At 43.6% G+C, this 21,845-nt stretch overlaps 1 protein-coding gene across 1 annotated transcript; it reads left to right on the forward strand.

The window, feature by feature from the left end:
* Window positions 1-214: 214 nt before the first annotated feature.
* LOC126195170 (uncharacterized) lies at window positions 215-14,228 on the forward strand. The gene is made up of 2 exons (XM_049933682.1): window positions 215-280; window positions 13,677-14,228. Exons 1-2 carry the CDS (start codon window positions 215-217, stop codon window positions 14,226-14,228), a joined length of 618 nt encoding a protein of 205 aa, XP_049789639.1.
* Window positions 14,229-21,845: the final 7,617 nt, after the last annotated feature.

The raw sequence follows: 21,845 nt of genomic DNA on the forward strand, positions 1-21,845 counted from the left end.
CTGAATAGGGACGGTGGGACGTAGCGAAACTTTATTTCGTTGTCCCTCGGCCGTTGTTGTTCGCACCCTCGACCCTTACATCCAACAAAAGGGTACGGTTACCCACTCTCCCGCGTGGCTCGGGCCGGAGTGAAAGAAGCCGGAACAATAGATTCCATTAGTCGTGCAGGGAGATCCCGGCCGGCACGGACAGCCGCAGGCCTAGGACGGCGCCATGGTGAATGCAGCGGCCGTAAGCAAGGCGACGCCGGCGACGGCGACGGCGCTCCAGCGCCGGCCAGTTGGCGACAATAATTAGGCAGAGGTGCCGCGGGGTGGCGCGGCCTCCCGGCCAGCGGCCGGCACTTGTTATTCACGAGCCGCCGCCGCCAGCGCCGCCTGGGCGGCCACCCGCCGGAATACTGAGCAGCGCGGGTTGCCGACGACGCAGGGGCACTGCCCGCACGGTCACACAGAATGTTTCCCGATTCTTACGACGCTAAATCTCTTCTTATAACCCGCACACAAGTAGCGGTCGTTTTGTGAAATGTACTGCTTTACGATCCATAGAAAATGACAATTTGTTTTCCATCTTTATCCTATTTCTTAGTTGGATAATAGCTTATGTATCACTGACGAATAAACTGCAACCAGTCCATTTACTCTTTTTTATTTATTTTATTTTATCTCTTTTAGTTATTTTTGTAATGATCAAGCCCGAGGCCATCATCACATAGCGGCAACAATTTCAGGTTCTGATTTCATATTTATATCTTGTGATGTAACGGAGTAAGTATGAGTTTCTTGTTTCATATAAAATGTCTTTACCTATTATTTACTTGATCCCGAGTTTTACTTTATACATTACGGCATAGCGATCCGCATCAGTGATATGCTACCCGCTGAACACGAGAATGACTAAACGTAAGGTGGCAGACAAGTGTTTAAGTTTGATCTCACGTCAGCTAGTGATTTCATGGGTGTACCAATAAACATGAAGGTACGAAAACGGAATACTTCTATAGGTATGGCGTACGTTACTCGAAAGTTTTTTGCTCTCAACCTACATCGTAATGGAACCTACATATTCGACTTTTAAAGCTTGTGTCAAGTGCAATGAATATTTCGTACATTTAGTTTCTTTCAGTAATGTTTGTTTATTCTCTCTGATAGTCCAACTAACTATGGCAGTATGTATATTCGCTCTATCAGCACCACAATGAACAAATTTGATGAAATTTTGTAGGCACATTTGGTTTCCTAACTCTACTTGATCATTCTGGATGCTGTCATGACTGTTGTCAACGTGCCTGCTTGCGTCTGTACTACGAGTTTCCTTGCAAAATGTAGTATTTCATAGGTTTTTTCAATGCTGTTCTTGTATGTTCATGTTGAGCTGTGTGAGGAGCAAAATTTGATTTAAGTAAGTTGCTTAGCATGAGCAAATCAATGTGCTGTCTGCATTTAATGCTAAAACTCTCGCGTAGTTAAACAATCCAAACTCTGGCTCACACTGAGTAGTTGGGTTTAAAAATACCACTTCTGTATTTTTTGTGTGTTTATTTGCTTCATAAATAGCTTACTTAGTTTATCAGAGAGAAGAGCCAAAAATCAATAAGAATGGAAAAGACTTCCATTGGTCGTTGCCTCAATTGATTAAGAGTCAAATGTATAGCTTCCATCACGATCTAGGCTGAAACAAGACTTTGCAGTAATGTGCGTCATAGCTGTAGAAGTAAGCCCAGTTCTTTGGTGCAGCAATCCTATCGTTAGATACATGACATGACACGCAAAAACATCGTAGTTTATCTTCAATCTAGTTCACCCTCTGCTTGTCACACAGCAGTGATGCAATTCTCCGTCAGGTGTAAAGCAAAACATGTCCTCAAGTAAACAAACGTAAATACCTTATTTATAATCTTACTGCTTTCGTAAACCACACCACTATTCTGTTACACTGAGCCGGCCGAAGTGGCCGTGCGGTTAAAGGCGCTGCAGTCTGGAACCGCAAGACCGCTACGGTCGCAGGTTCGAATCCTGCCTCGGGCATGGATGTTTGTGTTGTCCTTAGGTTAGTTAGGTTTAACTAGTTCTAAGTTCTAGGGGACTAATGACCTCAGCAGTTGAGTCCCATAGTGCTCAGAGCCATTTGAACCATTTTTTTGTTACACTGAGGGATCTGTATGAGGAATCCTCGCTGCCATCTGGCATATTTTCAGACTGAAACTTTTTACAGTGAAGTAGATGACTCGTTCGAATAGAGTGACTGGTTATAGCTTCTCCTTAAGAGATATTTAAGGAAACAGTCGCAATGTTCTCAAACCATGATGGATAAAATAAGAGCTTGGTTTATCATCAATCAACTTCCAGTATAAGAAAAGTACTCAAGAAGTATAAATTACAACTTAGAAAAACTAAAACTGCATAATTATTTTTTTTTCTTGCTGCAGATGAATGCCTCCATTGCTGGTACCCTTCGATATAACCGTAGCACCGTTACTATAGCATGTGTCTAGGAGGGTTAATACAGACCGGTGCACACCATTCATATTGCGGAGCATCGTGCAATAATTCGTCTGCTGAATTTGAAGGAGACCTACACTGTAAGCATCCATGTTGAGTTGGTGGAAGTGTACGGAAGTAATCCACTAGCATATGACACAGGATTAACAACTGCAGACACTTCCAGTACGGTCAACCACGTCTGGAGGAAGAAGAAGTGGCAACCATCTCTACGTGAAGAAAGAGGAATCGCAGGAAGAAAACTGGCGTCGGTATCACAGTCACACTCAGCAGTGTCACGAATCGACATATCGCGCCAGTCTTTCGTGCACGCTTATCTTGGGCTAAGGGGCGTCAACTGGCGTCTTCTAAGAGGTCTCTGGCGAGCTCTGTCTATCTGTAAACAATCCCTCCGAGGAGCCAGGTGGGGCCTAGATGGAAAACTCGGGGGACATGTGGAGTACCTGACGGGCCTAGGTTTGGCCGCTGTGCTTTGACGACGAGCGCGTTCCGCAATACGTGGTGGTATCGCTCGAAGTGGGGCTTCCACCACCGCGGCCGCCTTTGCCACTGTTCTACTCTACGTGCCGGCACGCGACCACAAGCTGACTGTTTGCGTCTCTCCTTTAATACCCGGCGAGGAGCTTCAGAGTGGTCGCTTACATTTAGCAGTGGAACAGCGTTGTTGTAACTCCAATTGCGACAAGTTATACAAGTGTAGTGCCTTGCAAACTGCGCGTACTTGAGTAATGCTCGTTATCTCGGGCGACCTTTGAGAGAAGCCGATAACTGCTAATTAACATGTTGTTATTTAAATCATCTGATTGGTTTGACATGGTTTAGCCTCCCTTTCTAATTATATGGCTGCTGTGTATTTTGTGTACTGTGATCCCGAAATGGATCTAGTTTCTGCGCGTCTTTGGTAACTGCTTTGCTTGGGGATTCTGTTATTAATCCCGTTATGGTCCCAGCACAATTTTCCTGCATTTGATATTGTGTTTAAACTGTATATCATAGGACCACTTTCAATAGTTCAGATAGACTTTTACGAATAAACATTGTGCAACATAATTCACTGTTGTCTACATCAAATACAGAGTTTATTGTATAACTCTTTTTTTATTAAATTATTCATTTCTCATTTATTTTAAATTTCTGTGTATATGTTAATTTGCAGTTATAGTCAATACATACAGTATTTGACTGCAGGTGCACGGCTACACATCATTATTTGCAGCGAGTTTTCTGCTGCACGTGAGAGCAGACGTATGTGGCTCGACCATATAACTACATAAACCGAGCGAGGTGTCGTAGTTGTTAGCACACTGAACCCGCATTTGGGACGACGATGGTTGAAACCCGCGTGCGGCCTTCCTGATTTCGGTTTCCACTGATTTCTCTAAATCGGTTAAGGTAAGTGTTGGGATGGTTCCTTTGAAAGGGTACGCCCGATTTCCTTCTCCATCTTTCCCTAACCCGAGCTTGTGCTCCCTCTCTAACGACCCCTGTGTCGACGGGACGCTAAACACTGATCTCCTCCTCCGAATACACCGCGCTATTATTTTTAAATACAGTCGTGCAGGCTCCAGTTACCCTAGATGTGCCCAACAGCAGGTATAGCCACCAATGGTTTGCTCGTATGGGTTGCTAGTGAGAGCGCCACTACAAGGAGACAATCGCTGGGTAGCGTAGCACTTCATAGACTTTAATTGCATTGATGTGTCTGATTATCCAGGCACAGAAAACTGTTGGGAGACGTTTTCCGTCTCATCCTTGAACATAAATGAATGACATGACTTCACTGATAAACTTACTTGTTTTTGCAACATTATCTCGATGTAAGGATGTAGAGGCGTATATCACTAGGGGCAAGATTGCTAAGGAATTTAGTCGAATTGAATCGGGGGTTGCTGCGGGATCAGATTAGGAAATGAGAGGCTTAAAGTAGTAAATGAGTTTTGCTATTTGGGGAGAAAAATAACTGATGATGGTCGAAGTAGAGAGGATATAAAATGTAGACTGGCAATGGCAAGAAAATCGTTTCTGAAGAAGAGAAATTTTTGAACATCGAGTATAGATTTAAGTTTCAGGAAGTCTTTTGTGAAATTATTTGTATGGAGTGTAGCCATGTATGGAAGCGAAACATGGACGATAAATAGTTTGGACAAGAAGAGAATAGAAGCTTTCGAAATGTGGTGCTACAGAAGAATGCTGAAGTTTAGATGGGTAGATCACATAACTAATGAGGAGGTATTCAATAGATTTGTGGAGAAGAGAAATTTGTGGCATAACTTGACTAGAAGAAGAGATCGGTTGGTAGGACATATTCTGAGGCATCAAGGGATCACCAATTTAGTATTGGAGGGCGGCGCGGAGGGTAAAAATCGAAGAGGGAGACCAAGAGATGAATACTCTAAGCAGATTCAAAAGGATGTAGGTTGCAGTAGGTACTAGGAGATGAAGAAGCTTGCCCAGGATAGAGTAGCAGGGAGAGCTGCATCAAACCAGTCTTCGGACTGAAGACCACAACAACAACATCTCGCCCCATAAGTTTTTGAAAGTGAGAAGCAAACTAGCGGCACTAATCAAAGCGTTGCGGCTGCCACTGACCTCAGGGAAACTCAACGTCAGTCCTTAATATGACTCCACTCTGGAAAATCGGACGCTTACAAGCTGGTTCCCCCTGGTGACTCTTCACTTTCGCAAACCTAGTAAAATCCGTAAGCGAGATGGAATTACAAGACTCCTTCTCTGCACCACAGGTAAAGGAGACAGTGATTTGATTTGGCTTGTGAATCAGGTTTCCATACCACATTATTAAACATGTTATGTGACAGGTTTTGTGGAAAGCTGCCACGCCACAAACTGGATGCCTGCATGTGGCGTTGCTGGCATGTGGCGTTGGCCGTCGCAGCTCATTTGTTAATGGTGCAAGATTTCTTCTCACTTTTTCGATCTTTTGCGCGAGATATTGGTGCATTATTAAGTAAGTTTGTCAGTAAAACCATGCCATGTACTTTTATTCAACGAAGCGATTGGTTGTGCCTCATCCATCATTTATGCTCAAGGAAGGGGTTTGTTATACCTCGTTCATCAGATAAATCAATGCATTTAAAGTCTAAGTAAGTAATTTTAAAGATTTATTTCGTGGTAATTCGACATAATGCATAATCAAATATACATCATGAGTTGATGCATCACATGTAGAACTCTTATCCACACAGATTACTCATTTTATTTCACAGCAGATATATCACTTCTGTTGTGAGTCTTTTCTGTGTGATGCTAGTGTTCCGATTGTTAGAAGGCACCATATGCTTCAATTTAAATCCGGAAGGTCTGTTACAAAGAAATATTATTATAAGTTCTTTCTCCTGTTAAAGACTTGAAAGTATAGTTTCGAAACATACTGAAACATGTTATGCATGTTTCTTGATCATCTTGTCACTATCACTAGTCGCTGTAGCTTTGGTCAAGCAGCAGACCACTCTCTTCCCCACATTTACCTGGCGGACACTATGGCTTTCAGCAGAAACATCTTCATGACCCATGCAGCTTAGCCATTGTGCTACGAGAATTCTGCATAACCTAGGGATAGCCAAAATGAAAGACGTAGCTGACCTAATTCTTCACTGATCCAGGCATAGAACCACCGCTCCACTACAAACAGAAAGCACGTTTTTATTGCATGGTATTGACAGTACAGAATTAGTTCTGTCTCTTGGTATTGACAATGTCAATAAAAAATCCCTTATATGTACCATATCAATATCTGTCGGAGATGTTGAAATTCTGGTGTTAATAGTCATGCTGTGCTTTTATGGAGACGATAGTCGGTCTGTTTTATGTGGCTTGCAGAGATACCACTCCAGCTTATCACTGACCAAAACATATTTTCCATCACTACTTGACTACAAGAGTCATCCCAGTTGTGTGGTGCACGCATTTAACAAACCACTGCACAAGAAGAGCAGTAACAGAGGTTTCTTTTTATACTGCATTTTTATTCATAAGACACTATCTAAGGCCTTTAGATAAGTAGCGCAATACCGGATTACCAAGAACGTAAGTCCAAAAACCATCAAACAATGTAAGTTATTTCTTTGCATCAGAGTGTATAAGAATACGAGGATAGGCATTGGCAGAGAAGGGGTGACTATCATATGGCATCTAGATTTGAGGAAAGACCATGATACTGTTATTTTCCACATTTATTAGCCAAAATTTTCTCTCGTTTAATACCATATTTTCGCGTGTACTTGATGTCTTGCCAGCAATACATCTAGCTGTGAATATAAAGTCGTGATGGAACAAGATGTACCAGGCTTCAAAAAAGTTCTGTATTATGTCTGATACTCTTCTCATTCTATGTTAATAACTTGTCTCCAGCACTGTTGTAAAATGAATACCTCATATATGTCGACGACCTCGTATTATAGGTACGTACAAATACAATTAACTTGAAAACGGATATCGAGATTGTCTGTACTGACCCATGTGCATTATCAGAGCACTCAAACAATATAAGAGTAAGCCACAACCCTTCCAACATTCGAAAGGTGTCTGGCGGGCAGTCTGGACTAGACGAGACTGAAATTTGGGAATATCTCCTATTTTCAATTCTAAACGGGAGAAATATTAATTTCTCGTCTTCAGTGACAAGTCAATAAATTGTAGTAAATGATCTCTAAACATGGAAAACACGTAACTACAGCTTTCAAGAAATCATCAGGATTTCTTCACGACCTGCAAAAATTTAAATAGTTGGCCCTGTTTGAAACCGAAAAATAAAGTGTTCAATCGCTTGTACCTCCAGTTGTTGACAGCGATGATGTTACCCTGAAAGTTAGATGTTGAGAAAGCGCAGGGCGCTTCGAGCTGGTGATGAATGCCCAGGTATGACATATCTGACTTCCATCAGTTTGACCATATTCTGTGTGGTACACAGATACCCAGGTCAAGTGCAGACCGGTTTATCGATTTCATACATTCTGTGTGTTAACTGCCTGAGCAACATATGCAGTCGTTCCTATGTCTCAGGCACGACAAACCAGTCTAGCACGATTGTGTTATTGTGACATGGACAGTTGTCATACTCGAAGAGCGCCATTGGGCACGACTTGAAAGTGAATGGATCCATGTGGTTCGAAATAACGTTCAGGTTTCCGCAAATGTCATGTTCATTTCAGTTAATGCCACAAGTCACCTGGCAGCCGGGGCGAAACTGTAAGTACTGATACAACCAAGCGGTGTACTTGGGGCAGTGCATATTTCGAACAGTCATTCAACTGAATGACAGAGAGTTCCATAGACCTGCTGTAAGAAACAACGTAATTCTCCTGAACAGGTAACAAATTTCCATTTTTCAGAGGTCCAATCCGTACGATCCAGTGCCCTCTGCTATCCTAATTGACAGCGTCTACAATAAAGAGACACACTTGAGACAGCACCAATATCATATTCCATTGACAGATCTACCACAGACGTCCGCATGTCCTAATTTAAAGAGCAGGGTAGACTTCAACTTCCACGTCTTGCGATGAAGTGTGGAATCTGCCAGATCGTCATCTACTCCTTTCATTGTCCTTCAAACTTTTGCCACAGTTTGCCCTCCCCGAGTGGCCGAGCGGTTGTAGGCGCTTCAGTCTCGAACCGCGCGACCGCTACGGTCGCAGGTTCGAATCCTGCCTCGGGCATGGATCTGTGTGATGTCCTTAGGTTAGTTAGGTTTAAGTAGTTCTAAGTTGTAGGGCACTGATGACCACAGATGTTAAGTCCCATAGTTCTCAGAGCCATTTGAACCATCTTTTACCATAGTTTGTCATGACATTAGCATGCAAATAATCTTCGCCACTTCTGAGATGCCCATTACTGAGTGCCTCTTTGAAAGTTACTTTCCGTTAGAACGTTCAAAACAGGGTACTAGCACAAACAGGCAGCCTGGGTGGCTGACTAAAGGGATAAGAATATCTTGTAGAACAAAGTGGCAGTTATATCAAAACGTTAGAAACAGTCACAATCTAAATGCAGCAGCCCATTACAAACAGTATTGTAAGGTGCTTAAAAAAGTTATTAGGAAGGCAAAAAGTACGTGGTATGCAGATAGAATAGCTAAGTCTCAGGATAAAATTAAAACCATATGGTCAGTCGTAAAGGAAGTGGCTGGTCTGCAGAGACAGGTCGAGAATATAGAATCAGTGCGTAGTGGGGATGTACGTGTTACTGATAAGTCGCATATATGTACAGTACTTAATAATCACTTTCTGAATATAGCAGGTGAACTAAATAGAAGCCTAGTCCCAACAGGGAATCATATAGCACTCTTAGAAAAAAGTGTTCCGAGACTGTTACCTGAAATGCTCCTCCATGATACTGACAAGAGGGAGATTGAGTTAATAATTAAATCACTAAAGACCAAGAACTCTCATGGATATGACGGGGTATCTAGCAGAATACTGAAGTATTGTTCCACGTATGTTAGCTCAGTACTTAGCCATATCTGTAACTTTTCCTTTAGCAGTGGTCGGTTTCCTGACCGATTAAAGTACTCGGTAGTGAAGCCACTTTATAAAAATGGAGACAGGGATAATGTTGACAATTATAGACCTATTTCTATGCCATCGGTGTTTGCTAAAGTTATCGAGAAGGTTGTATATGCAAGGTTACTGCAGCATTTAAATTCACATAATTTGCTGTCAAATGTAGTTTGGTTTTAGAAATGGCTTAACAACTGAAAATGCTATAGTCTCTTTTCTCTGTGAGGTTTTGGACGGATTAAATAAAAGGTTGCGAACGTTAGGTGTTTTCTTTGATTTAACGAAGGCTTTTGACTGTGTTGACCACAAAATATTACTGCAGAAGTTGGAACATTATGGAGTAAGGGGAGTAGCTTACAATTGGTTCGCCTCCTACTTTAAGAACAGAAAGCAGAAGGTAATCCTCCGCAATATTGAGAGTGGTAATGATGTTCAGTCCCAATGGGGCACTGTTAAATGGGGCGTTCCCCAAGGGTCGGTGCTGGGGCCACTGCTGTTTCTTATTTATATAAATGATATGCCTTCTAGTATTACAGGTGATTCAAAAATATTTCTGTTTGCTGATGACACCACCTTGGTAGTGAAGGATCTTGTGTGTAATATTGAAACATTATCAAATAATGTAGTTCATGATATAAGTTCGTGGCTTGTGGAAAATAATTTGATGCTAAATCACAGTAAGACTCAGTTTTTACAGTTTCTAACTCACAATTCAACAAGAACTGACATTTTAATCAGACAGAATGGGCATGTTATAAGCGAGACGGAACAGTTCAAGTTCCTAGGCGTATGGCTAGATAGTAAGTTGTTGTGGAAAGCCCATGTTCAGGATCTTGTTCAGAAACTAAATGCCGCTTTATTTACCATTAGAACAGTATCTGAAATAAGTGACATTTCAACACGAAAAGTAGTATACTTCGCATATTTTCATACGCTTATGTCATATGGTATTATTTTTTGGGGTAATTCTTCTGATTCAAAAAGGGTATTTTTGGCTCAAAAACGGGCTGTTCGAGCTATGTGTGGTGTAAGTTCGAAAACCTCTTGTCGACCCCTATTCAATAGTCTGGGAATTTTGACATTGCCCTCACAGTATGTATTTTCTTTAATGTCGTTTGTTGTTAGCAATATTAGCTTATTCCCAAGAGTTAGCAGCTTTCACTCAGTTAATACTAGGCAGAAATCAAATCTGCATGTGGAATGCACTTCGTTGACTCTTGTGCAGAAAGGAGTGCAGTATTCTGCTGCATCCATTTTCAATAAGATACTACAAGAACTCAAAAACCTTAGCAGTAGCCCTAACACTTTTAAGTCTAAACTGAAGAGTTTCCTCATGGCTCACTCCTTCTATTCTGTCGAGGAGCTCCTGGAAGAGCTCAAAAATTAAGCAAATTCCAGTGTTACATTCTTGATTTTCTTTATTTAAACTAACGACTTGTCGCCTGAATATGTTTCTTATATTTCATTTCATTCTGTTTCTACAATCGTGTTATAATTTCATGTATTGACTCGTTCCATGACCATGGAGACTTCTCCTAAATGTGGTCCCACGGAACAATAAATAAATAAATAAATAAATAAAATAAACAGTCTGCACTTTGTAAAGGTCGCCTAAATCAGTAGAATCTGCCATTTACGGCCCCTACCGTTATTGTAATGATGTACCACTCGTCTCCACCCCTTAATATAGCCACAAGGAGTCCTTCAGTCTGTTTTTTACATGGATGGTTTTCCAAAATCTGTCACAGAACCTGTTTAATAATCCAATGTGCATAATCCACTATCTGGTCAAACAAAATCACTAATGCTACATAAAATCTGTAAGCAATAATAACCGAGAATGATCGTAATTGTAATTAACTCCATCTCCTTTCCTTGTGGCACAGCTGAATGAGTCTTACTATTACACCAACCCTGGGGCTCTTAGAATGTTCACGAGAGTCAAGAGTCGGTAGGTGGAAGTACCTGCGTTATGTAGATGTTCTGCTGAAAGCGAGAGGCTCATGCAGGTTAGAGTGGTCTGCCGACCTAGCGCAGTGGGGCTGAATAGGAGGGGTGACCAGCCTGTCAAAGCATCTGTATGTGAAGCGAAGAAATCCCTTTTAGTGAAGATAAAGATCTAAAGGACAGGAGAAAACATGAGGCTACAAGCATGGGTCCAGCCATGAAGCCCAACGGAGGACAGTTGGAAAGCTGATGCAGAATTTTGCGAAACAGTCTATGAATCGCTCATATCAATTATTTCAGTAGCGGAGAAGAATTCCTATGCATGTGTGTGTGAACACCTTTCCATTCGCTGTAACTAGAAATCTACTGCGTAGTGAGAGAAATTTTCTTTCCTTCTTCCCTGTGCCAAATGAGATACATTCTTCGTTGTGAACCACAGCACCATCCCTACTAGTAGGGAATGGGTCAGCATGTTTATTAACCTGTTGTTGGTCAGACCTCACATCGTCTGTTAAATTTTATATGGGGGAGTAAGAACACATTTGCTCCAGGAACATCATAGAAGGGACATCTCGTGAGGGCTTTAGGCCATATGGGTGATCTTAAGAGCTGCAGAGCTAGATCAACTCAGAGCAGAGGCCTGATGTCAAGGCCGAAGTTAGAATTCTCATCCACTACTGTAGCTGTCGTCTGCTCTCATACGTCGTTAGAGTGGTTACCGTGGGCTACATTTGCTCCCACTGAGACAAGGTGAGTGTGAAGCTTTACTCACCTAATTTTCATGACCATCCAGCTGTATCCACTAAGTGTTGAGACGAGTGATCAGGCGGTTTTTTCATGCTTCTCTAGCAACGTCCTTGAGCTCATGAACTTTTTCCGCAGTCACTGGCCACATTCGCAACAAAGTTTTATATCGTTTCTAACATGTATCCACCCACCTCTGCGAAGGCTATTGTACCTGTTTTCCACCCGTTATTCGCTTAATAATTGATTCTCTTCTTGATACAGTGGATAAAACGTTCTCGATGAATTTTAGCAATAAATTAGTCTGTCATAGCGACACTCATCTTCAATTCATAATTTAATGAAGCCCATTATCATTACACGTGAGATGCAGTAGCAATAATTTCATGCTTAACTGGGCCACCTCTGGTAGTTTCATGAGGTAAGTTGTTATCTGTAGCGTGACCTTGCTGTCCTTTAAATCGTGTCATCTTACGGGAAGTTTTCTACCCCTGTAGGCCATCAGGGATAGAATTAGTAGCGTCTCAGATACACGCTATGTAACTTAGCAACACCTCACAAGTCTCGCAGAGAGGGTAATATTTTGGCTGATTTGCGTATGTCTGTGACCTCAGTTGCTAGTCGGATTTGACTGTTGATACCCTATGTAGCAATAAGTATGGCCCTCTTGAATCCATCGATTTCATGTCCAGATACAGGGGTGGAATCCCAACCAACAGCAGTAATAGTATCGCAGAAGGATTAACCGGAGGCTTTGTAGGTCACAGATCAGCCAGTGTCGAATTCTGACTGGTTCTAGTGCACTTTTCTCTTTCTTACACAAGGCATCACAGGAGCTTCTCCAAGTAAAGAAAAATCAAATGCGAATTCTCGGCAAGAAACCTGATGTATAATACGAGGACGAGATGGTAAGTAAAGTCTCCAAATTTTTATGAAGAAGCTCTTAAGGCTTTTTAAATTAAAAAAATGGTTCAAATGGCTCTGAGCACTATGTGACTTAACTTCTGAGGTCATCAGACCCCTAGAACTTAAACTACTTAAACCTAACTAAGGTAGGGACATCACACACATCCATGCCCGAGGCAGGATTCAAACCTGCGACCGTAGCGGTCGCGCGGTTCCAGACTGTAGCGCCTAGAACGGCTGGGCCACACCGGCCGGCTAAATAAAAAATAACACTACTAACATTCGACATCTTCATTCTTGACCAGACGCTGTAAGGCTCCGAATTATAGCGTGTAACCTGGCGGTTTGTAACGTAACTCTGACGGTGCGTGAGAAATGCAACGCTGTAAGCGATTTTCGACTTCGGAGTGTTCGTCCACACATGGTGCACCTTATCCTTCAGTATGAGAATGCGAGTTAACAAACGAGCGTTGCGACACCTGCAACAACGTGGCGCCTTGGTTTCACTGTTATCGATCGTCCTCCACGCAGCCCCAGCTTGGCCCCATTCTGTTTTCAGCTATTGCCAAAGTATAAAGAAAACAGTCGTGGGCTTCACTCTTTTAGTTACCAAGCGGTACAAGCGGAAGTGAGGTTGTGGCTCCGTCAGAAAGGGTGAATATTCTGCAGAGGAAGCATCACCAAACTTGTCTCTCGTTGGGAGAAATGCTTTATTCGCCAGGATGACCATGCTGGGAAATAAGTATATAGAACTGAGGAATAAATATGAGTACTCTTAATAACGTTTATTTTATTTAAAAGTGTGTCAGTTTTCACGCACGCGCTCGTATGTCCCTGAGTACGATCTTGATACTAACTACATAGTATGGCCCAACTGGATGCTAATCATTTTTATAACCGATCATGTATTACAACTAATACTAGTTTGACGTTTGTAGCTTGCCATATTTCTGGCGCTGCAACCTCATGTTGGCTATGCGCATATGGCTAGTGACCAGAAAAGGCAGAGTTCCTTATTCGTTTCCACGCAGTGCGGGTCGGGCCCCTGTGCCGACTGCATAGAGCCGTCACCCGCAGTCTCGCTCCCTCCCCTGCCAGCAACCGCCTGGCAGTCGCCGCTCAGCGCGTTACGCCCCACTCGCCGCCGCCTCCTCCAGACTCGGCCCTCCGCCTCCTTCCGCTCTGGTTTTTGCCTTGCCCCGCTTCCCGCTCATTCCCTCGCCGAGCCGGCCGCAACAGAAATCTGTCAGGGCGGCCAACTTTCATCAGTCTCAGGCCAGAGGCGGCGACGCGGCCGGAATATCGAGCGCGCGCGCCCCCGCGCCCCCGCGCCCCACGCCCCCGGCAGCCTGCCCCCAGCCCGCCCCCGACCTGCCCCCCGCCTGTCCCGCGTCGTCAGCGCCGCTGTCGCCCTCGCCGACTGCGATTAAGGGCAGACCCCGGCGCTCTGTCCTGCGGCGTGCCCGCCTGTCTGCGATGCTGGTCTCTCGGGAGGTGGCCCCCCTGTGCAACCCGCTCTGCAGCTGCAGAAGACAGGTGACAGTACTAAAAGCTGCGGTGACACCTGTGTCAGACAGTATATTAAAAGTTGTCGAGACTTGTGGTGTCCTCTAAGTCTACAGATGTTCTTACCACATACAGGAGAGACACTTACATCACTGAAACTGCACTTTTCAGAGGGTGTTTCATATTAACGCTTAAGAACCTTCGGAGAGACGTAGATGACGCTGAGACAAGCAGTGTAATGTGAGACAGATGGGGTCACAAATGTCGGGAAATACCCCAAAAATGGATGAGAAACGTTGAACATGTGATAGCTGGTGACGTATCTCGCCGCACGTGCTGCGGCTGGACTAGGACGTGAAGCGATCATCGAGCCATGCAATACTTCCATTCGAGCAAACGGTACCAATTTCGAACACCTTTTGTAAATCTGATGTGCTGTAAGCGTAGAACTTACGAAATTATTATCCTCGCTATAACCAAGTAAAAACTGTTCTCACTTTGTGTTTCTTTACTTTTGTCCCTTTTATTGTTTTTGTTCATTTCTGTTTACGTACATTATTTGCTAATACAACGCACGTTGTTTATTGATAGTGAACCGTGAATTTATTTTCGAAGAATATCCTTAAGAATATATTTTATTTACTAGCGATTCATCAAGAACATTAACACATTTAATCACACTACGTGAGCGTGGAAGTAATTACCAGGCAGTAACTGATGAAATCATAAGCAAATTCCGTTTTAACAAATGGTAATTTATTCACTTTAATGGTCCCTAAATCATTTTTTAAAAGAAACAGACTTAAAATTATAATCAGAAAGCGCCCTCTAAATATCAAGTCACAATTTATTCAGAGGCAGAAAGAAACAAATTTTTGACTGTATGAGATATCGGGCTGAGAACCTTGCCACTCCCTTTTGACGCGGCCGTAGTTACGACCGCTCACAACAACATGCAACACACCAGATTACTTTAAACTAAAAGTTTTAACAATTCACACAAGCACACAAACTATGCACCCCCTAGCAGGGATGGACATGGTACAAAACACTAAAATTTAAATATTAATTTTGCCAGCGAAGGTGCCACTTGATTTTAACTTGTAAGAAAAGTCTTACGGTGGAAGGGCGGCAACTTTACGTACTAAAATGACCTTTTAAATAAAAGCCCATGAAACGCAATCTTATATAAAATTATACAATTTTGGCCAAACAAGTTAACATGCTCTGCAGTACACAGATACCGCCAGTCAAGATCATTGGCAAGAACAAAACATATTTTAGGTATTGGGCCGTTACACTCCAAGCAATAAATTCGTTAACACACCAAATCCGACAAACATGACAGAGGCAGCCCCGAACGACAGACAGACAGTAACTGCCTAACAAATGCGGACGAGAGACAGACGAGCAAGCTGGGAACAAGAGACTGACCAAGAAAACAAGTAGAATTTAACAAGAGTAAATCATACAACATATCAGTAATCACTTGACTTCTAATGAACTCCAATTTCTCGAGAAGACCTGGCGCAGAACCCCCAAATCGCTCTCACGAACCGTCCGATGCCAGCCGCTTCAACGGACGCAGGAAGGCGCGCCGATCTCCCGTCTTTACTGGTCGGCACCAGCCGACCGACTGCCCGCTGTTCCGTCCACGACTGCTGCTCCGTCGCGACTGCCCTGCTGGTGCGTCTCCCACTCACTTCCAGACACACGACAGCGGAAAAACAGTCTCGGACCCAACCATGCAGAGGAAACACGCCCACTGGCAAAACGACATCCCTGCACCAGGAAAGGACCGAGCCAAGCTCCACAAGATGGTAACTGAAGGGGTCCAGAAGCGCTCGGAGAACCAGTTACACCACGGCGTCGCAGCTCGCACCGGCCTGACTGATGTCGTGGATTGACTCCTGTCGCTCTCGTGTCGACCGCGAAGCCACTACCCCTCGATATACGCCGCGGCCCACTGGACTCAAGTGTGGACCTCACATGCGCTTATTCTCAAGACGGACAAGTCATCTTGTGTCCCAGTGCGTGACCGACCAACCGATGGATCCAACCGCCAATGACGATTGCCTGAGCAAACTCGAGTAGACTGGCGGCCTAATGCGCAGGCTCAGATGCAGCAACTAAGCCACCACCGGGTGACCACTCGCTGAGGTGTCTTACTGACGCAGTGGAAAGACTCTCATTTTGCAGGCTTTAAAGGTTGATCCGAACGACCGACCTACTACCGCTCCGAATGACAGACAAACTGTCCCACAAATTCGGACGAGAGATAGACTAGCAAGCTGGGGACGAGAGACTGACCCAGACTGACCGCAGACTGACTGACTGACCGACTGGCGAGCTCATAGCGCCCCTTAAATGCACGTGAACAGGCAACCTTTCCCACCAGAGGGAGACACCAAAGCTGCGATTGCCACAGCGGCATCACCGCCAGAAACGGAGGGCGACTGCTTCACACTACGCGCTGCGGCGCGCTCTTGAAAACAGCAATTTTTACCACGGCGCGGGTAGCTACGGATTTCGGAACCTTATCCTCAACTATTTGTGGCGCAATATGGTACGTTTCTTAACGTACTAGTTTTTTGCAATAAATCAGCGGAGAGAGCGACGACGGTAAGAAATAAATAACAAATCGTACATGAGTGTAAACTCACAACAGTCTAAAGCAATGAAAAAATACTGCCTGACAGACGTAAGACTCGAACCCGGAGCTTCACGCGATGAAGCCGCGCACGTGGACGCAAAGCCACGCCGACGTGAATACTCGACTTGGTTGGTACTGATTAGGTGCGACAGGACGACAGGCTCCACCGCATTCACGTTTGGTGAGGTATGTCAGCTGGTGACGTCACATTTTCGGCATTTGTCATCCACTTTTGGGGTATTTCCCTACAATTTCAACCCAATGTAACCAGTCTCAGTGTCATCTAAGTAGCTCCGGAGGTTTTTAAACGTTAATAAGAATCACGCTGTATTTACTGTCAATACAAAAACTGAAGCTTCTTCATACAGAGTCGGTCCCAATTCGTGACGCAGTATTCTGCGTCATATGGATTCAAGGAATCCTTGCTAGGTTCAGGGAGGTGTGCCCACGCAATTCCCGTAAATTACGGGCCAGTGATTTGTTGCCAAGAAGCTAGCGCCTGAGAATTCCGCTTGATTCTCGTAAGCATGTTTTGTGGCCAACACTTAATCGTTCGATCACTACTTCATCATACCACGCAGACAGTCATCCTGGTGGATGATGTTATCTGCACTGAAGAGACGTTAAGCGTGAAGGATGCAGTGAAGGTTACGTAATCCACCGCTGTCATACTGCCTAAGATTATACCACAACTCACATGAACGACCCCTATAGCATAATGATGGCCCCCGTGTCCCGTATCTGAGGCGTGGTGTGTGTTTCGAAGAGCCGTCGGCCTGAGTGGTGGTCTATGCCGTGCGGGTGGCCACCAACTATATAATTCATCCAGCCTGCGGACATGTCTTCACCAATACGTCCAGTCTCGATGATCCAAGGTCCACTGCACTCTTAATTGTCGCTACCTTAAGGTCGACATCGGAACACATAGGTGTCATCCAATGCGAAACACCAATGGAATGGGCATGGGGCAGGGATAGCAAACGCATGGGCCACGAAGTGGGGAGGACGGAATACCTAGACCAGCTTTTTTTTCATATTTATCATACATTTATTTCCCAGAGTCGTTTTTTAACAGAGGAGATTTTACACAATGTAAAACTTTGCATTAAAGCAGACCTTCACTAGCAGTAAATATACAGGGTGATTCAAAAAGAATACCACAACTTTAGGAATTTAAAACTCTGCAACGACAAAATGCAGAGCTAAGCACTATCTGTCGGCGAATTAAGGGAGCTATAAAGTTTCATTTAGTTGTACATTTGTTCGCTTGAGGCGCTGTTGACTAGGCGTCAGCGTCAGTTGATGCTAAGATGGCGACCGCTCAACGGAAAGCTTTTTGTGTCATTGAGTACGGCAGAAGTGAATCGACGACAGTTGTTCAGCGTGCATTTCGAACGAAGTATGGTGTTAAACCTCGTGATAGGTGGTGTATTAAACGTTGGTAAGTCAGCCAATAAAGTTTTTGGTCCCTTTTTCTTCGAAGGTGCTTCTGTAACTGGACTACAGTATCTGGAGATGTTAGAGAATTAGCTGTTCCCTCAGCTCGAACAAGAAGCACAACAATTCATATTTCAGCAGGATGGAACGCCACCACATTGGCACTTATCTGTCCGTAACTACCTGAACGTCAACTACCCGAGGCGATGGATCGGCCGCCAGGCAGCCCGTGACAGAGCACTTCATCACTGGCCTCCAAGAAGCCCTGATCTTACCCCCTGCGATTTTTTCTTATGGGGGTATGTTAAGGATATGGTGTTTCGGCCATCTCTCCCAGCCACCATTGATGATTTGAAACGAGAAATAACAGCAGCTATCCAAACTGTTACGCCTGATATGCTACAGAGAGTGTGGAACGAGTTGGAGTATCGGGTTGACATTGCTCGAGTGTCTGGAGGGGGCCATATTGAACATCTCTGAACTTGTTTTTGAGTGTAAAAAACACCTTTTTAAATACTCTTTGTAATGATGTATAACAGAAGGTTATATTATGTTTCTTTCATTAACTACACATTTTTAAAGTTGTGGTATTCTTTTTCAATCACCCTGCATTACAAAACAAGCGTACAGATCTCAGTTATTAATGCACTTACTACATATTTCAGATCAAATGTTACAGTTAAGGCTTTCATAAACCAAATGACTGAACTAAGAAGAATCTAGCGCTCTTAAGTGTAACGGACTCCACTGGAAACTAAACATTCGAAATTTAATCTGATATAAAATTTTATTGACCAGACAAATTTTTAACAATCTTGGAGATAATTTATTTCAAATGAATGTTAGGCGGCAGAAGTCTAATACACATCAAGAGAAAATTCATTATGTGATCAAAAGTATCCGGACACCTGGCTGAAGATGACTTAAAAGTTCGTGGCGCCCTCCTTCGGTAACGCTGGAAGTCAATATGGTGTTTGACCACACTTAGCCTTAATGAAAACTTCCCCACTCTCGCAGGCATACATTCAATCAGGTGCTCGAAGATTTCTTCGGGAACGGCAGCCCATTCTTCACGGACTGCTGCTCTGAGGAGAGGTATCAACGTCGGTCGGTGAGGCCTCGCACGAAGTCGACGTTCAAAACATCCCAATGGTGTTCTACAGGAGTCAGATCATGACTTGGAGGCCAGTCCATCGTTCGATCTTGTTGAAAGAAGCAGTCGCCATCCCCGAATTGCTCATCAACAGTTGGAAGCAAGAAGGTGCTAAAATCATCAGTGCAGGGTTGTCCTATGACAGTGCCACGCAAAACAACAAGGGGGGCAAGACCCCCTCCACGAAAAACACGAAAACGCCATAACACCACCGCCTCCGAATTTTTATGTTTGCACTACACACTCTGGCAGATGACGTTCACTGGGCATTCGCCATACCCACACCCCGCCATCGGTTCGCCACATTGTATACCGTGATTCGTCACTCCACACAACGTTCGCCCACTGTTCAATCGTCCAATGTTTACGTTCCTTACATCAAGAGAGGCGTCGTTTGGCATTTACCGGCGTGTTGTGTGGCTAATGAGCAGCCGCTTGACCATGAAATCTCACCTCCCGCCTAACTGTCATAGTGCTTGCAGTGGATCCTGATGCAATTTCGAATTCGTGTGAGATGGTCTGGATAGATGTCTGCCTATCACACTTTACGACCCTGTCAGCGGTCTCTGTCAGTCAACGGACGAGGTCGGGCTGTACCCTTCTGTGCTATGCGTGTCCCTCAGTTTTCCACTTCACTATCACATCGGACGAGAGTTAGTAGAAATTCTTAGGTAACAGAAGAAATATTGAATTTAATTGATGAAAGGAGAAAACATAAAAATGCAGTAAATGAAGCAGACAAAAAGGAATACAAACGTCTCAAAAATGAGATCGAGGGGAAGTGCAAAATGGCTAAGCAGAGAAGGCTAGAGGAAAAATGTAAGGATGTAGAGGCTTATCTCACTAGGGGTAAGATAGATACTGCCTACAGGAAAATTAAAGAGACCTTTGGAGAAAAGAGAACCACTTGTATGAATATCAAGAGCTCAGATAGAAACCCAGTTCTAAGCAAAGAAGGGTAAGCAGAAAGCTGGAAGGAATATATAGAGGGTCTATACAAGGGCGATGTACTTGAGGGCAATATTATGGAAATAGAAGAGGATGTAGATGAAGATGAAATGGGAGATACGATACTGCGTAAAGAGTTTGACAGAGCACGGAAAGACCTGAGTCGAAACAAAGCCCCGGGAGTAGACAACATTCCATTAGAACTACTGATAGCCTTGGGAGAGCCAGTCCTGACAAAACTCTACTATCTGGTGAGCAAGATGTATGAGACAGGCGAAATACCCACAGACTTCAAGAAGAATACAATAATTCAAATCCCAAAGAAAGCAGGTGTTGACAGATGTGAAAATTACCGATCTATCAGTTTAATAAGTCGCAGCTGCAAAATACTAACACGAATTCTTTACCGACGAATGGAAAAACTGGTAGAAGCCGACCTCGGGGAAGACCAGTTTGGATTCCTTAGAAATATTGGAACACGTGACGCAATACTGACCCTACGACTTATCTTAGAAGAAAGATTAAGGAAAGGCAAACTTACGTTTCTAGCATTTGTAGACTTAGAGAAAGCTTATGACACTGTTGACTGGAATACTCTCTTTCAAATTCAGGTAAAATATAGGGAGCGAAAGGCTATTTACAATTTGTACAGAAATAAAATGCCAGTTATAAGAGTCGAGGGGCATGAAAGGGAAGCAGTGGTTGGGAAGGGAGTGAGACAGGGTTGTAGCCTCTCCCCGATGTTATTTAATCTGTGTATTGAGCAAGCAGTAAAAGAAACAAAAGAAAAATTCGTAGCGGGTATTAAAATCCATGGAGAAGAAATAAAACGTTGAGGTTCGCCGATGACATATAATTCTCTCAGAAGTCCTTTGGAAGAGCAGCTGAACGGAATGGACAGTGTCTTGAAAGGAGGATATAAGATGAACATCAACAAAAGCAAAACGAGAATAATGTAATGTAGTCAAATTAAGTCGGGTGATGCTGAGGGAATTAGATTAGGAAATGAGACACTTAAAGTAGTAAAGGAGTTTTGCTATTTGAGGAGCAAAATTAATGATGATGGTCGAAGTAGAGAGGAGATAATATGTAGACTAGCAATGGCAAGGAAAGCGTTTCTAAAGAAGGGAAATTTGTTAACATCGAGTATAGGTTTAAGTGTCAAAAAGTGGTTTCTGAAAGTATTTGTGTGGAGTGTAGTCATGTATGGAAGTGAAACATGGACGATAAATGGTTTGGACAAGAAGAGAATAGAAGCTTTCGAAATGTGGCGCTACAGAAGAATGCTGAAGATTAGATGGGTAGATCACATAACTAATGATGAAGTATTGAACAGAATTGGGGAGAAGAGGAGTTTGTGGCACAGCAAGACAAAAAGAAGAGACCGGTTAATAGGACATATTCTGCGGCATCAAGGGATCACAAATTTAGCATTGGAGGGCAGCGTGGAGGGTAAACATCGTAGAGGGAGACCAAGAGATGAATACACCAAGCAGATTCAGAAGGATGTAGGTTGCAGTAAGTACTGGCAGAT

Source organism: Schistocerca nitens, chromosome 7 (genome assembly GCF_023898315.1).
Source record: "Schistocerca nitens isolate TAMUIC-IGC-003100 chromosome 7, iqSchNite1.1, whole genome shotgun sequence".
Lineage (NCBI taxonomy): Eukaryota > Metazoa > Arthropoda > Insecta > Orthoptera > Acrididae > Schistocerca > Schistocerca nitens.